At 50.9% G+C, this 16,375-nt stretch overlaps 1 protein-coding gene and 1 long non-coding RNA gene across 6 annotated transcripts in view; one reads left to right on the plus strand and one right to left on the minus strand.

The window, feature by feature from the left end:
• The window catches only part of MIDEAS (mitotic deacetylase associated SANT domain protein), a 65,420-nt gene that overhangs the window by 41,860 nt on the left and 7,185 nt on the right, over window positions 1-16,375 (plus strand). For all 5 annotated transcript variants that reach the window (XM_027570712.2, XM_027570713.2, XM_027570711.2 and 2 more), the window contains 8 exons: window positions 1,329-3,008; window positions 4,183-4,482; window positions 9,418-9,763; window positions 11,733-11,799; window positions 12,318-12,460; window positions 12,565-12,668; window positions 13,400-13,475; window positions 14,164-14,252. In XM_027570712.2, coding sequence (XP_027426513.2) covers window positions 1,560-3,008; window positions 4,183-4,482; window positions 9,418-9,763; window positions 11,733-11,799; window positions 12,318-12,460; window positions 12,565-12,668; window positions 13,400-13,475; window positions 14,164-14,252 — 2,574 coding nt within the window. In that variant the 5' untranslated portion in view covers window positions 1,329-1,559. The remainder of the gene's footprint in view (window positions 1-1,328; window positions 3,009-4,182; window positions 4,483-9,417; window positions 9,764-11,732; window positions 11,800-12,317; window positions 12,461-12,564; window positions 12,669-13,399; window positions 13,476-14,163; window positions 14,253-16,375) is intronic.
• LOC113909490 lies at window positions 8,164-16,373 on the minus strand. Its single transcript, XR_003515753.1, has 2 exons — window positions 14,693-16,373; window positions 8,164-8,349 (listed from the first exon to the last, which is right to left on the minus strand). It is a non-coding gene; the product is annotated as an uncharacterized LOC113909490 (long non-coding RNA).

Consider the following 16,375-nt stretch of genomic DNA (forward strand, 5'->3'; position numbering starts at 1 on the left):
AAGCTGCGGAAGCCTGTGAAGGGGTGATAGGGGGCCTCGCAGCACTGAGAGCTGGCCCTTACCGCCCGGCCCCAGCCCCAGCCCACCTTGGCTGGGCTGGTTTCCCAGGAACTCCTGGGACTACTAACTAGGACCTGGAGCTTCTAGGGTCTGAGGCCTGAGGTTGGTCTGGACCTGCAGATTTATTCCCCAGGGCTTCCTGAGCTCCTCTCCCCTCCTTCCCCCTCCCTCCTGACCTGACTGGCCCAGGACCAGAATCTTAGCAGCGTTGGGAAGAGGTGGGCTGCGTAGCTTCCACCCTCACAACTTCCCAGAGAGGGAGGAAAAAAACCCTCTGAAGAAAGACAAAGTCTTTAAAAATACATGTAGGTAATAAAAATACATGTAAGTTATAAAATCCTGGTCTTGATATTCACTGTCCTGTAGCAGGATAAATAGAGCAAACTGTTTTTGGTGTTTTTTTTTTTTTTAAGTCAAGTTAGAAAATAAACACAGACGCTGTGAACACTTTAAGTCATACCATGTCACAGAAAAACATTTCAGACCGAAGTTCTAGCAATCTGCATCTCCTCAGTATCGTAGTTGTGCTAGTCCTTTGCTCAGGACACCAGGAGCTCTTTGGCAGGGGAGGAGGGTAGATGAGGATTGCTGACCAGGTACCCGGCTGGATCCTGCCTTCAGCCAGCCAGGGCTGCAAAACAGGTTCTGTGCTGCTTTGGGGAAGACTCTGGCAGCCACAGTCCCACCCAGCAGCTCCTCCCAGGGGTGGGGCTAGAACTGCACAGACCCTTCTAGGGCCTCACCTACATGCCTCCTTGCAGAGGACGCGAGCCTAGCCCTGGGCCCTGGACTCTGCAAGGACCTGGTGGGCTTCCCACCCTGGAGCCCCATAGTTAGGAGTGACCCCTGTTGTCTCCACTTCCTGCATCTGAGATATGCTTGGAGCATCAGAGGAGGCACGGTCTGGATAAAACGCCTTCTGGGTCTGGTGGGGAAGCTACTTCATGGACAGACGTGCTCAGCCCATGGGCAGCGAGACCTGGCCTAAGAGAAGGCCTTTGTTGCCCCTTTAACCATCGTGGCTGCATCTCAGACCCACTTGTTCCCTGGCAGGTGCCTTCGTGCAGTGTACAAATTACAAACCCAAATGCTGCAGGGCAAGGTGGTGGGACAGGAGAGTCACAAAGCGCTGTCTTCTTTTTGTTCCCCCGAGGCCCTGGCTCCTGCCTCACCAGGGCTGCTCTGTGAACGTGGGCCCCTCCCGCACACTTGCGGCTGACGTCTGGGACTGGGACGCTGTGGCTGACACTGTCGTTCTCTCTCTGCAGGCTCCAGGGCCCTGTGGAACATCATGAACTGGGAAGAGTAGCCGAGCCCAAGAACCTCTCCACGGAAGAGCAAGGAAGAGCTGACCGTTTCTCCCTGTGCCTGACCTCATCCCCCTCCTGCTCTGCCCCCACTGGCTCCTGGACAAGAGCTGGGCTTCCAGCAGGGCCTTCCCACAGGGGATGGGCAACTGGTGAAGTCGGGCTCACTGCCGGGGCCCAGTTGGCCACACCATGAACCTCCAGGCCCAGCCCAAGGCTCAGAACAGGCGGAAGCGTTGCCTCTTTGGGGACCAGGAACCAGCTCCCAAGGAGCAGCCCCCACCCCTGCAGGCCCCACCGCAGCCCCCAGCCCCTCCACAGTCCACCAGAGTGAAGGAGGAGCCTTACTTTGGGCACGAGGGTCCGGCAGGGGCCGCCCCGGTCTCCCAGCCTGTGGAGCTGCCACCTCCCAACAGCCTGGCCCTGCTGAACTCGGTGGTGTACGGTTCCGAGCGGACCACGGCAGCCATGTTGTCCCAGCAGGTGGGCTCCATCAAGTGGCCCAACTCGGCGGCGGCTCCCGGGCGGGGCCCCGAGCGCGGAGGCGGTGGGGGTGTGAGCGACAGCGGCTGGCAGCAGCAGCCCGGCCAGCCTCCACCGCACACGACGTGGAGCCGCCACAGCCTGCCCCTCTACAGTGGACCCAAGGGGAGCCAGCATCCCGGCGTGGGGGTCTCGACCTACTACAACCACCCTGAGGCGCTGAAGCGGGAGAAAGGAGGGGGGCCGCAGCTGGACCGCTACGGAACTGCGGTGCGGCCGGTGATGCCGCAGAAGGTGCCGCTGGAGGTCGGGCGGCCCCAGACGCCCCTGAACTCTTTCCATGTGGCCAAGAAGCCCCCAAACCAGACACTGCCCCTGCAACCCTTCCAGCTGGCGTTTGGCCACCAGGTGAACCGGCAGGTCTTCCGGCAGGGCCCACCGCCCCCCAACCCGGTTGCGGCTTTCCCACCGCAGAAGCCGCCGCCGCCGCCGCAGCCCGCCCTCCCCCAGATGCCGCTCTTTGAGAACTTCTATCCCATGCAGCAGCCCCCTTCTCAGCAGCCCCAGGACTTCGGCCTGCAGCCGGCCGGGCCCCTGGGGCAGTCCCACCTGGCTCACCACAGCATGGCGCCCTACGCCTTTCCCCCCAACCCCGACATGAACCCAGAACTGCGCAAGGCCCTCCTGCAGGAGTCAGCCCCACAGCCTGTGCTACCTCAGTCCCAGATCGCCTTCCCCCGCCGCTCCCGCCGGCTCTCCAAGGAGGGTGTCCTGCCTTCTGCCCCCCTGGATATGGCTGGCACCCAACCCGGACAGGAGCCCACCAGCAACCTGTTCCTGCATCACTGGCCCGCACAGCAGCCGCCCCCCGGCCCCCTGGGGCAGCCCCATCCTGAAGCTCTGGGATTCCCACTGGAGCTGAGGGAGCCTCAGTTACTGTCTGACGGGGAGAGACTGGCACCCAATGGTCGGGAGCGGGAGGCTCCCACGATGGGCAGCGAGGAGAGCATGCGGGCCGTGGGCACAGGGGACTGTGGGCAGGTGCTACGGGGTGGGGTGATCCAGAGCACTCGTCGGAGGCGCCGGGCATCCCAGGAGGCCAATTTGCTGACCCTGGCCCAGAAGGCAGTGGAGCTGGCCTCGCTGCAGAATGCAAAGGTGAGAGTGGCAGGGGATGGAGGTCTGGCCTGGCAGAGGGCGGCATGAGCCGTGTCTGGGGCCACGGGGGAGCAAGGGATTGCAAGTCCACAGGGCAGTTTTCTCACTTCGATGAAGGAAACAGAAAGAACTCTTAGGCTTCAGGGAGTTCTGAACTCCCTGCGTGCAAAGAACCTCCGCATAGGTACATTCATACCTGAAGGAGAGGGGAAGTTCCTACACATAGGCTTGCAGGCGGGAAGGTAACAGTGCACCATCGTGGGTTGGCTTCTTCCATTTGGCACATGAAGGATTGGGAGTAGGGGCAGGTGAAACCATTGCCAGATCGGGGATACTGAAACAAGAAGGTGGCAGTGGTTACACAGGTGATTATACTTGTCAAAATGCTTCAAACTAATTAAAAAGAGGTGCGTTTTGTTGTATGTAAATTTTCCTGCAATCAGGTTGATTTAAAAGAAATGACAATAACAGTGGGGAAGAAGAATGAACAGAATCTGAGCACCTCTCTTGTACTTGCAGTTTTCTTATACCTGATCACAAATAATTTATCATCAAACCCTGTGACAGGGATGCTGCCATTATCCCGTTTTATTGCTAAAGAAGCTGAGGCCCCAGGAGTATTTCCCAAGGTCACAAGGCTAAGATAAAAGTCTAGTATCTGGCTCCAAAGCCAGTGTTTGCACCTTCCTTCCCTAGGGAAGGGGTTTCAGCCCTCCCACACTCCCTCCCCCCATGCCTATGGGCCAGGCTGATATGTCAGAGGCTGTAGAATTAGACTTCTCTCCAGCCAGTTGCCAGTGGGGAAAAGGTACAAAGACCACCATTACCTGGTAACTGGTTCCTTGCTTACTTTCTTTTGCAGAGGTATGTTTTGAATTTAGATACTATTTCATGTGCCATGCCCCGTGCAGGCCAAACAAAACATATCTGTAAGCCACTTGTGGCCTGAGGTGGCCATCTGGGCACCCCTGTGCCAGGCCAGGATCAGAGGCTCTGGCAGAATGGAGGTTATGGAGAGTATTTGGGAGTGTAGTGAGAGAAAAGGTATTCAGGGAAAGACCATTGGGAACCATCATGGGTGTCTTGAGTTCCTGAATCAAATGTGACTAGGAATCTAGGACTTAACAGGACTACCTTCTAAACCTTACCTCTGTTCCCCCTCCTTCTCCTCCAGGATGCCAATGGCTCCGAGGAGAAGCGGAAAAGTGTGTTGGCTTCGACTACCAAGTGTGGGGTGGAGTTTTCTGAGCCTTCCTTAGCTGCCAAGCGAGCACGAGAGGACAGCGGGATGGTACCCCTCATCATCCCAGTGTCTGTGCCTGTGCGGACTGTGGACCCAACTGAGGCGGCCCAAGTTGGAGGTGTTGACGAGGACGGGAAGGGTCCTGAACAGAACCCCACTGAACACAAGCCATCTGTCATCGTCACCCGCAGGCGGTCCACACGTATCCCTGGGACTGATGCCCCAGCCCAGGTATGAGAGGCTCCCCATGCAAACACCTGTAGTACCTGTGTGCTCCTGGGGGCCTAGTACCATATGGGAAAAAGGAGAACATGGAAATATAGGAGGGATTCAAGCAACCCATGGAGATACTATTTATATTTTCCAAACCAAACTTACGGATAAATGCACTTATGGGAGACAGTGAGACAGTTTTATACTTGAAGTTGAGACTGCCTAGGAGAATCTAGGGTGTGTGAATCTCTTTCATTTCAGGTCAGCAAATTTTGGCTTCTAATTTGGGTCAGGTTTTGTGCTAGGCACTGGGAGGCAGAGATGTTTACTTGTTCTGTCAGTACAGATATATATATGTTAAAATCTCTCACTAAGATTGAGGTTTTATCTCTTTGATCTTTTAGTTCTGTCAGTATTTGTTTTATACATTTTGATGCTGTGTTATTATTTGCATACTCATTTAGAAGTAGATTAGACACTTCATCATTATGAAGTGTTTCTATTTATCTTTAGTAATCTTTTTGCCTCTTAAAGTCTGTTTTGTGCACATCTGGCTTTCTTTTGGTTACTGTTGCAGGGGTGGGGGGGATGGATGAGATGCGTATCTTTTCCATCTTTTTACTTTTAGCCCTTCTGTATCCTTATGCTTAAGGTGTATCTTTCAAATGGCCTATAATTGGAGTTTGTTATCTGTTCTGACAACCTTTGTCTTCTAGAGCATTGATATAGTTTACTTTTAACGTAATTACTCAAATACTTGGATTTAAATCTGCCTTCTTACGTTTGCCTTCTATTTATCCCGTATTGCCTTTTCTGTTCCTTTCTCCCACCCTCTCACCCCCTTTGGATTGATTGGGTTTGTTGTTCCATTTTCCCTCTTTATTAATTTATTAGTTATATGCTTATTTATTCTTATTTATTTACTTAATTATTACTCTTTTATTTATTTCTTTATGACTCTTTTAGTAATTATCCAGGCAGCCTTTCTTTCCTGGATTAATGTGAGAGAACTAAGCCCCACTAAAAGGAATTTGAATTCCTACCTTCTCAATTCACTGGAGGTTGGCACAAAGCTAGTACCATTCTAGATGCATAGGCGAGAAGCTAAGTCGTTACATACAGTGAATGCCTTGTGACATTAGGGCTTAATTCTCTGGTTGAAAAGAGCTACTAGAGAGTAAAACATGCATTCTTGGCTTATTGAAATCTAATATAAATTAGTATTTTACCTCTTCCAGAACAATGCAAAGTTCTTACAACACTTTTAACTCCATTTTTCACCAATCTCTAACTTGTAGAATTATTAACATGTATTTTCATTCTCTAAACATTTTAACATCACCAAGATGTTATAATATCATTGTTTTTATTAAGTTTTTAATTTTAATTCCAGTATAGTTAACATACAGTGTTATTTTAGTTTCGGCTGTACAATCTTGTGATTCAACAATTCTATACATTCCTCAGTAATAACATTATTGTTTTGTTCAGTTGTTGTTCATTTTAGATTTACTGAAAGACTTAGCATATTTGTTGCTTTTCATTTCTTCTCATATCTCCAAGCTTCTAGCTCAGATGATTTATGTGCTGCTTGAAAAACATCCTTTAGTATTTCCTTTAGTGTGAGTCTATTAATGATGAAATTTATTAGTCTTTGATTGTCTGAAAATTTTTATTTTTTTAAGATTTATTTATTAGCAAGGGAGGAGGAGGATAACTTTGCTGGGTGGAGAATTCTGTTTTGGTAGTTATTTTCTCTTGGCACTTAAAGAATATCACTCTTTTGTCTTCAGACTTCATTGTAGTTACAGTGTTGGGAAATCACCATGAGCCATATTGTTGTTTCTTTGAATATAAGGTGTCTTTTTATCTTATTGCTTTTAAGTGCTTTTTTTTTTTTGTCATTGGTTTTCAGCAGTTCTGCTGTTACACCTAAATATTGGTTTGCTTTGTATTTATCCTGTTTAGAGTTTGTAGTCCTTCTTAAATATTTCTTCTGCCCCATTTTCTCTCTTCTCTCCTTCTGGGACTCCAGTTACACACTTGTTAGAGTCTCACCATATCCCCTATTTTTGTCTGTCATGCACTTTTCTGTATTTCCACTTTGGCCTTTCAGGTCACCCGTTCTCTCTTTAGCTATATCTAATATGTTGTTAAGCTCACTCATCGAGTTCTTATTTTTAGTTGTTTTTTTTGGTTACTGAATTTCTATTTGGTTCATTTTTAGAGTTCCTAGTTCTTTGATGAAATTTTCAACCTTTCATTTTATTGCATAATTTAGGCGTAGTTTTCTTAAAGTTTATGTCTGATAACGCCATTAGTGGGATCCCCAGGGGTCTCTTTCTGTTATGTTACTTCTTGTTTCTAAGTCACATTTTGTTCTCTTGTATATCTGGTGACTTTTAATTGCATGAAAAATTGTTGAGGTAATTAAAGACTCTGGATGATATTCTTGTCTTCCAGAGAGGATTTATCTTTGCATCTGACTGGTAGCAAAGGGCATTAGCAATCCTGAATTACTTTAATTTAATCAGCCGTTGAGATGAGATGATTTTAAGCTGAGCATTACTCTATGTGAGGACTAGTCTATTTCTGATGTACCTTTATTCTGAGGATTTAGCCCTTTGGAGCCCCAGTCCAAAGCCTGGGGGTTTATCAGGCTCTCCTTCCTTGGCAAGGCCTAAAGCCCAATTTTTATTCTGCTAGCTCCTGGATTTGTTAAAAACTCTGTTTAGTTTCACAGTTTCCCAGTTACCTCTTCTAGTAATGCACCCACCTCTAGGGAAAACACAGCTCCAAATGCTGCACTCACCTCTTTCACTTTCCTTTTTTTCCTGTTATCTTGGCTCTTCAAGTCTTTGCCAACTGATTTGCTCTCTGCTACCTTCAGAAATGTGGTTTTTATATAGAGTTTGGAGTTTTTAGTTGTTCTCAGCTGGAGAGTTGGCCTGTGAGCCTGTCCTCTGTAATAGAAAGGGGAGCTTTAAGATTATCATGAACAGCTCAGTGTCTACTCTCTGGGTTGTTATTCCCTGGTTGTGATAGAGATTGGAGGCTAGAGGCCTCAGCTTGTCCCGAGGATGGCCGGAAGGAGCCTGAGCAACTACACAGCTCTGCATGCCCATTTCATAGATGAGGAAGTAGGTCTAGAAAAGGCAAGAGACCTACCTAAGTTCGTACAGCCAAGTAATGACAGAGCTAGCCCTGGAGTTTGGATCTCTTGAATCCCCACCCATGGATACTTTCACTTCACCAGGCTTTAGGAGGAGGTTTATTTATTTATTTTTGGTTATTTGTTTACTTATTTTTTTATTTTTCTTTGTATTACAGATATTTTCAATCTTGCACAAAAGTATAGAGAATGGTAAAATGAACCTCAATATTTAGCCATCCCCTGGCTTTAACGGTTTTCAAAATATAGACATTCTTTTTTTATTTGTATCTCCACTTACTTCTTCCTGCCGCTGGATACTTTTTTTTCGAAACAAATGCCAAACACCATATCATTGCATTCATACATACTTAGGTTTGTATCTGAAGTACACAATACGTAAGCTTTCTCCCTTCCTTCCTCCCGTCCTTCCTTCCTGCCTTCCTTCCTCCCTCGCTCCCTTCTTCCTCCCTTCCTCCCTCCCTTCTTTCTATATATAACCTCAACATTATTATCACACCTACAAAATCAATACAAAAAATATTGTCAAATATTCAAAATAGATTAATTCCATTTCCCTTATTACAAAATTACAAATCATGACAGTTAGCTGAGTTCATGTTGGATTTCTTGTCTGGCAAGTTTGGGGGCCTTCGACTCCACTGCATTTTTTTCTGTGCAATCATCTTGTTCCCCTAAGGGAGGAAGAATGAAGAATTTCATTTCTTCCTAGTCTGTAGAAAAGAAAAAAGGGCACGAATGGGTGAAAGGACATGGCCAGAACCTCACGGAGAGTCAGGGCCCTCTGCTGAAAGGGGTTGTGGGAGCTGGACCCCGGGAGGGGGAGAAAGCCTGCTGTTCCCAGGCCTCCTCAGTCAGTGTGGCCAGCCTCACCTGTCGGCCAGCTGTACCCCCAGGGAGATGATGTGGGTTCCATTCTCTCTTGAGAGGACAGGGATGGGGCAGAGAAAGGCGTCTATTCCCTTACAGCCCTACCTACCCTCTATCATGGGACTGATACTAGGAGGACAAGTTCTGTGAGGACAGGACTGTCTTGTTCATTCTGTGGTCCCGTGCCCCGCTCAGGTCATGGCACACAGCAGGCACCTCCGCCTAATACAGAGCTTGATAGCAGCCGGTATTTCTTGAGCAATTACTACATATCAGGTACTATTCTCAGTGATTTCCATGTATTAATTCATTTCGTCCTCATGGCTAACCCATTTGGTAGGTGTTTATTATTCCCAAGTTAAAAATGATGATGCACAGAGAAGTTAAGAATTTTAGGTGGTAAGTAAAGGAGGTAGATTCCATACCAAGCATTCCGGCTGCAGAGCCTGGACCCGTAACTACTATGGTTTCCTGTCCAATAGCATACTTCACCTCGGGGGTTGGGAACTAGGGCCTGTGGGCCAAATCCAGACCTAAGAATGGATTTTACATTTTATTTATTTATTTATTTATTTATTTATTTATTTATTTATTTATTTATTTGGATTTTACATTTAAAAGGATTATTTGAAAAGGTTGGGGAGGAGGGGAAGAAGAAGAAGAATGGAGATGGGCGTGGAGCCCACAAAGCCTAAATTCACTCTCTGGCCCTTTACCGAAACAGTTTGCTGACCCCCAGCCTAGAGGAGACAGTGAAAGGAGTTTTGGACCTGTTCCCTGTCTCAGGTTTGCCTTGGCGGGTGTAGTGGGCAGACTCAGTTCCAAAGAGGAGACTGACAAGCCGTGGTCAAGTCTTCGGTTTTCCCAGCACATAGGAGGCTGAGCCATCTTGGTTCTGTTTCCTTCTCCAGGCTGAGGACATGAATGTCAAGTTGGAAGGGGAAGCTTCAGCGCGGAAACCAAAGCAGCGGCCACGGCCTGAGCCCCTGATCATCCCCACCAAGGCGGGCACTTTCATTGCCCCTCCCGTCTACTCCAACATCACCCCATACCAGAGCCACCTGCGCTCTCCTGTCCGCCTTGCCGACCACCCCTCTGAGCGGAGCTTTGAGCTGCCGCCCTACACCCCTCCCCCCATCCTCAGCCCTGTGCGGGAAGGCTCCGGCCTCTATTTCAATGCCATCATGTCAACCAGCAGCATCCCAGCCCCCCCTCCCATCACGCCAAAGAGTGCCCATCGCACCCTGCTCCGGTCTAGTGAGTGACCCGCCCTCAGGGGCCATGGGGGGGGCAGGGGGTGTGGGGAGGGAGGGCAGTGGGCAGGGATGAGACTCCACTTATAGGGCTGCTGGAGATGGGGCTAAAGCACTGTAGGCAAAGGGGCTCCACTCTCTTCTCTGAGAGAGAAAAGGAGATTTTCCTGGTTCAAGAACAGGCAGGGGTGCGGGGGTGGGGGGGTATGAGCCCAACTGCTTGGGTTCAAATCCCAGTTCTACCATTTACTATTACTTGTGCAAATCATTTAAACCCTCTCAGCTTCAGTTTCTTCAGTATTTAATTGAAGATATTAGTAGTAGTGGGTTGATGATGAGATTGCCAATTTCAACTGTTTTGGGATCCACAAATAGCAGTTTCCTTGGGTTCAACCTAATAGCCACCTCACAGGGTTGTGGTGAGGTTCAGATGCATTAACAAACAAACGTAAAGCACTTAACGTCATGCCTGGAGCATCACGTTTGCTCTTACTCTGGTAGATCCTGTCTCCTGGGTCTCTTAAACAGTTGTTTTGGCCAAGAGCAGACATTTTGGCAGGCCTGGCTAGTGAAGTGTTGAAAAATGTTTCCCACTCCACAAAAGGATCCTGTTTCCTCTGAAAAAATGGGATAATCCTATCTCTTAGGTAGTGGAGGATTAAGTGGGAGGTAGAAGGGTGAGGCTGCGCCATCACCAGATTAACCTCTGACCCTGACTCCCTTGGTGTAGCTCTCTGGTGCCCCCTGGTGTCTGTAGGTGAGAAATGGCTCACCCTGGGCTGGCTGACCTGCCGTCCCATGTACCCTCCAAGCTTCTGAGCTCCTCTCCCTCCCTGGGTTGTGCAGGAAGAAGTCACTGTAGAGACCAGACTGGCAGCAAAGAGAGGCCTCCTGTCCATCTATGAGTATTTATCGAGTACTTGGGTGTAAAGCGTTCAACTGGCCCTGGTGAATGCTTCAGCAGTGCATGGGGCAGCATGGTCTGTTCTAAGAGAGTACAGGATCATTAGGGAGTTAACACGGAAACCTGGGAGACAGAAGAGCAGAGGTTATGAGCAGAGTGGGATCAGTAGCCAGCGACTCAAGCAGACCCTAAGCTCCAAAGCCTGCAGAGGCTCCTAGCCTGGGGTGGTAAGAAAGCATTCAAGAGAGGGTGGGGCTAGAGCTGAGCTTAAACTAGGAAGGGGGTGGGGAGGGCCCACTAGGCTAAGGAAACAAGTGGTACAAAGGCCTGGAGGTGGGATGTGCAGGAAGAGTGATGAACCGTGAGTAAGCAGTCTGCTAGGATCTGGGGTTCAGGCAAGGGGGTAGGGGGAGGTATAGATGGAAGGGGGACTGCATGAGCCAGCTGAGCTGAGGAGTTCAGGTTTTATCTCAGGCTGCAGAGGGGAGTCGGCCAAGGTTTTGGTTTTGGAGCAAGGGAGTGTGTGGGTCACATGGGGCACTAAGATTAGCTCAGGAGAAACTGAGGCTGAGAATCCAGCATGGAAGTGAGAAGATAAGTATGAAATGGGGATCCCCTTCCCCACCTTGCTAGCGTGCCAAAAGTTTCAGCCTCTTGACTAGAGCACCTGCAGTTTAATGTTGGAGTTAATTCTGTAGGGTGGGAGCTCCTGGGGCAGGGACCCAGCTTTGGGTAGGAGTAGTAGTAATAATAATAATAGCTGATATTTATTGAGGGTGAGGCTCTGTGTGATTTCATTCAGTCCTCACATTAACCCTAGGAGGTGGGTAGTAATAGCCCCTTTCAGCAGGTGTGGAAACAGAAGCACCCACATGTTTGGCAGAGTCTCAGTTAGTTGTCACAGTTGCAGGCTGAGGAGCCAGGATTCAGGGGGCCTGATTTCCAAGTGTGAGTCTCTGTGAGTCACTGCTGTGGGTCTTTGCAAACAGAGCAGCCACGTAGGGTGGGGGTGGGGGAGCTTGCTGAAGGGAGGAGGGTGCCGTTCACCAACGTGCCTTTTGTCCCATAGATAGCGCCGAAGTCACCCCACCTGTCCTCTCTGTGATGGGGGAGGCCACCCCAGTGAGCATCGAGCCGTAAGTGCAGCCCTTCCTCTGGCCCGTGGCATGAGGGTGGCCGAGTGGGGTCCAGTGCATGCGCGTCCCGTGAGGAAGAGGAGGGTCGTGTGGGGCCCACAGAGGGCTGAGCAGGCCTCTGAGATTCTGCAGTGGGTTCTGGGCTTTACTGTCCCCACCCTGCCTCTGTGTGGAAGTCACAGGGAAAGAAAGGACGAGCGCCGTTTAAATTTGCCTCTGAGGAGAATTAGGAGCGTAGTCCAAGAGACTCCTTCTGTGTCTGGAAACCGAGAGCTTCTCCCGTTTCCAACCTCTGGGCCTTGTCTTTCTGGCCGTACCAGGTGCCCTTTGCCAGGGTTCCTCATGGAAGGCAAATTCCCTTACACCCAGTTGGGGCCTTGCTGTGCTCAGCCTCTGCCAGCTACCCGCTGCATCTTCTCCCACCCCGGGGGGGGGGGGGGGGGGGGGGGGGGGAGGGGGGAAGGATTCCCTATCACCACGGGGTGAGGCCTCACTCCCTGCACTTTCCACCCCTGCAGACGGATCAACGTGGGCTCCCGGTTCCAGGCGGAAATCCCCTCGATGAGGGACCGTGCTCTGGCAGCTGCGGACCCCCACAAGGCCGACTTGGTGTGGCAGCCGTGGGAGGACCTCGAGAGCAGCCGGGAGAAGCAGAGGCAAGGTGAGAGGGGACCGGAGCCAGGAGGTGAAGGTGGGCTGTCGGGCAGGTGGGTGGGCTAGGCCCGGAAAGTGATTTCTTCTCCTCCCTTCCTACATGTGCTCCAGTGGAAGACCTGTTGACAGCTGCCTGCTCCAGTATCTTCCCTGGAGCTGGTACCAACCAGGAGCTGGCCCTGCACTGTCTGCATGAGTCCAGGGGAGACATCCTGGTGAGACAGCGGCCCTGGTGGAGGGAGGGACCCTCAGGGAGGCTGGCCTGGATCTGGGTCTTCTGCGCAGGAGCCAGGACTGCTGATCTGAGGCGGGCAGGAGGGTCTGACCAAGCTGGGGGTTGTAGGGGCTCCACCCACGGCCATCTTAGTTCCAAAGTCCAGACTTTGCTGCACAGGGCCCTCCCGTCTACCCTAGTCTCCGATTCTGGGTGAGTCCCCACCCTTAGAAAGGCTGTCACTAAGGCCTTTCTCCACCTGTGGCTGTCTGTCCTGGGGGCCGCATAGTCCCTCTTTTTTTTTTTTTAAGATTTTATTTATTTATTTGAGAGAGAGAATGAGAGAGAGAGAGCACGAGAGGGAAGAGGGTCAGAGGGAGAAGCAGACTCCCTGCTGAGCAGGGAGCCCGATGTGGGACTCGATCCCGGGACTCCAGGATCATGACCTGAGCCGAAGGCAGTCGCTTAACCGACTGAGCCACCCAGGCGCCCCGGCATATTCCCTCTTAAGAGGCCCATGGCCTGGTTCCGGAGCAGCCCCACCCCCCATGACCTCGTCATCCCGCCAGACCTCTTGTCCCTCAGCAGTTAAGCGGGGGCAAAAATAAAGGCCCACCCTACTACTCAGAGGGCTGAAGAGGCCTTCTGGGAGTTTTGCCTGGCACCTAGGATGCTCAGCCTACCACTGAGACCCCTGCAGGGCCTTGACCCTTTTCCTCACTTCCCCTTCAGGAGACGCTGAATAAGCTGCTACTGAAGAAGCCCCTGCGGCCCCATAACCATCCACTGGCAACGTATCACTACACAGGTGGGCCTGGGACCTGGAGCCTCGAGGGGTCTCCAGCATCAGTGGGGCCCAGCTTCGTGCTGAGTCACAGCCCTGGGTGTGGGTGAGGAGGTTGCAGGTGGACAAGCCAAGAGCCAGAGTGAAGAAACTGACGCCAAAGCTGGGGTAGTTCTCAAGGGGCTTCCTGTGCCCTGGAGGGGAAGGGAGAAAGGTGTGGGCAGGTGGGAGGCCATGCAGGCAGAAAAGTCCATGGCAGGGTGCAAGGGACAGGAGCTAGGGAGTGCCATCCAAACTAGCATCAGGTGCCTGGAACTTCAGACAGCCCCTGGAGTGCCCTGTCCCCTGCTGGGCGCTGTGCTCTAGAAGGGACACTGACCGAATGGCCTAATCACAGCTGCCACTGTCCTCGACCCCTGTGGGGCAGTGCATCTTGTGTGTGCCAGGCCTCTAGAGCATCGAGGGTTCCACAGGATTACCTCATTTAGTCCGCACCACAGCTGGTGCGGTGGCTTCTACGATGAGCTCCCAGTTGGAGAGTGAGGGAGTGAGGCTCAGAGGCAAGTTAAGCGGCACAAGCAGGATGAGGATCCAGCCCTGAGAGCCTGCAGAGACCACCTGTGGGTGCCCTCACACTTCCGTGCCGCTCAGGATCGCCCCCTTAGGGGCGCCCGGCTCCACCTCACGACCTCGGCTCCTCCCTGCCCCACAGGCTCTGACCAGTGGAGGATGGCGGAGAGGAAGCTCTTCAACAAGGGCATTGCCATCTACAAGAAGGATTTCTTCCTGGTGCAGAAGCTGGTAAGCTGGGGCAAGTGAAGGCCAGGGACTGGCTGCATGATTTGGGGCTCCCTCTGCCGGTGGCGGGCTTGCAGTCCCTCACCAGGCCCTCTGAGAAAGCAGTTAGGTTAAGGCCACTCGGTATCCTCAGAAACAGACAAAACAAGGGGGAAAGATTGGGCCTTTCCTTCCCTTGGTTCCGAGCCTTCTTCCCTCAGGGTAGTGTGGCCATGCGCTGGGATCTCAGCGGGAGGCCTGAGTGGGCAGACCCAGCGAGGTCAGACTTCAGAGAGTGACCTGCCTTGCGAGGGGAACAGGAAGAGAAGGAGGGCTGCAGACAGATGTGAGCCAGTCTCCAAGGGGCTGGGGTACTTCAAAAGCCACAATCAGCATGTGGAGGAGAGATCACCCTAAGAATGAGGGGAACTGAGAGCCAGCAAGGAAGAGACTATGTAACTGACCTGGGGGGCCGCTGCCCCCTTCCTGCCAGACCCAGGGCTTCCTTCCAGTAACTCAGCGGACCAAGTAGAGGAGGCCAAGTCTAGTTTTCCTAGATTGGATTTATCTTGTCCTCTCCCTGTGTTCTTCTGGGAGAAGAAGAGTGCTTTGCTGATCCAAGGACTTGCATCTTTCCAGCAGCCCTGCCTCACAGAATCTGAGCCTTGTGGACCGCTGAGGAAAGAAGGGTTTCCAAGAATGTGTCCTCTTCTCCTGGAACTGTAGATTATGCCAGGACAGCTCTGGGGACTGGGCAAAGTGCTGATGAACTCTCCTACAAGGGCCTTGTTGTGAGGACAGTCATTTGCTGGGGTTTAGCAACACTGCGTTCCCAGATTGGGCAACATTTCTGCGAAGTACATGCCTGTGAAATGCACTGCGGGGCCCCCTAACGCCTTAATGAAAAGAGCAGACCATTAGTCATACAGATGGTCAGAGAGAATTGATAGCAAAAGTGTAAACAGGATCTAATTAATACATTTGTGACTTGGCCATTCCTGTGAGATTGGAGCACATCTGTTTCCTCCTCGGGCACTGAGGACTGTCACTGACCCCTTGGGCTCTGTGGATAGGACTTCCCAGCTCCCTCTGCAGCCCCATAGTTGGCTGAGCTGCCTGGGAGCCTGGGGCAGAAAGGGCAGAGTCAGAGCAAACAGCCTCTGTGTGGGAAACGCTCCAGAAACTAAACCCAGGAGCCAGATGGATTTGTGACCTGGTAGGGCTAGGGTTTCAGAGGCCGGGAGGCCCCTTGGAGGCTCATCTACACGTGAAGAGACCCGCCTAAAGGCACACAGCCATTTAGTGGCAGAGTTAGGAGTAAGGCTTGGGCCTTCTGCTTCCTTTTCAGGTTTTCCAGAACTTTCTTATTAGTGTCCCTTCAGTCCCTCTCTGACATAGGACAGTTTAACATTTCTCTAAGCCTCACTTGCCAGTTGCAGCACCCTGGGGAGGAATGACACCGTTGCCCAGCTTGATGAAGGCAGTTTGTGTTGCTAGGTCTGCGCTGGCTCTGAACATGGATGGTGTCCAGACTTTTTCACCCTGAACTTTTTATTTTGGAAAAACTTCAGACTTACAGCAAAATTGAAAAAATAGTACAGTGAACACCCATGTACCCCTCATATACATTTACCAGTTGTTACCGTTTGCCATACTTGCTTCCCCTCTCTCTCTCTCTTTCTCTGTCTATATATAAATTTATATACACCCTACTTCCTCTCCCTGTTTTAACTAATCATTAAAAGGTAGTTACAGACATCATGACACTTGATCCAAATATCACTTAAAAACAAGGATATTCCCTTGCAAAACCACAATACCATCATCATACCCAAGAAATTTAAACTGATACAGTAATATTCTCTAATATGCAGTCCCCATTCAGATCTCCCCCAATGGCCTCATGTTGCTTTTAGCTTTTTAGCTTTTTTAGTTTTTTTTCTTTTCTTTTCTTTTTTAACCGTGCTGAAGCATTGGTCAGTGGTTTGTTCAGAGTAGGCATCGGAGAAATGGTTGTATTTCCTGGGTTTCTCGGGTTTAGCATTTGCTGCGGTTGTGGCGGCGGGGGGACGGGACATGAGTGGATGGAAAAGGCTGGAGTATCCCCAGGCAGGTGAGCTAAACCAGGAACTCTGACCTCAGTTTTG

This window comes from Zalophus californianus, chromosome 6 (genome assembly GCF_009762305.2).
Source record: "Zalophus californianus isolate mZalCal1 chromosome 6, mZalCal1.pri.v2, whole genome shotgun sequence".
Lineage (NCBI taxonomy): Eukaryota > Metazoa > Chordata > Mammalia > Carnivora > Otariidae > Zalophus > Zalophus californianus.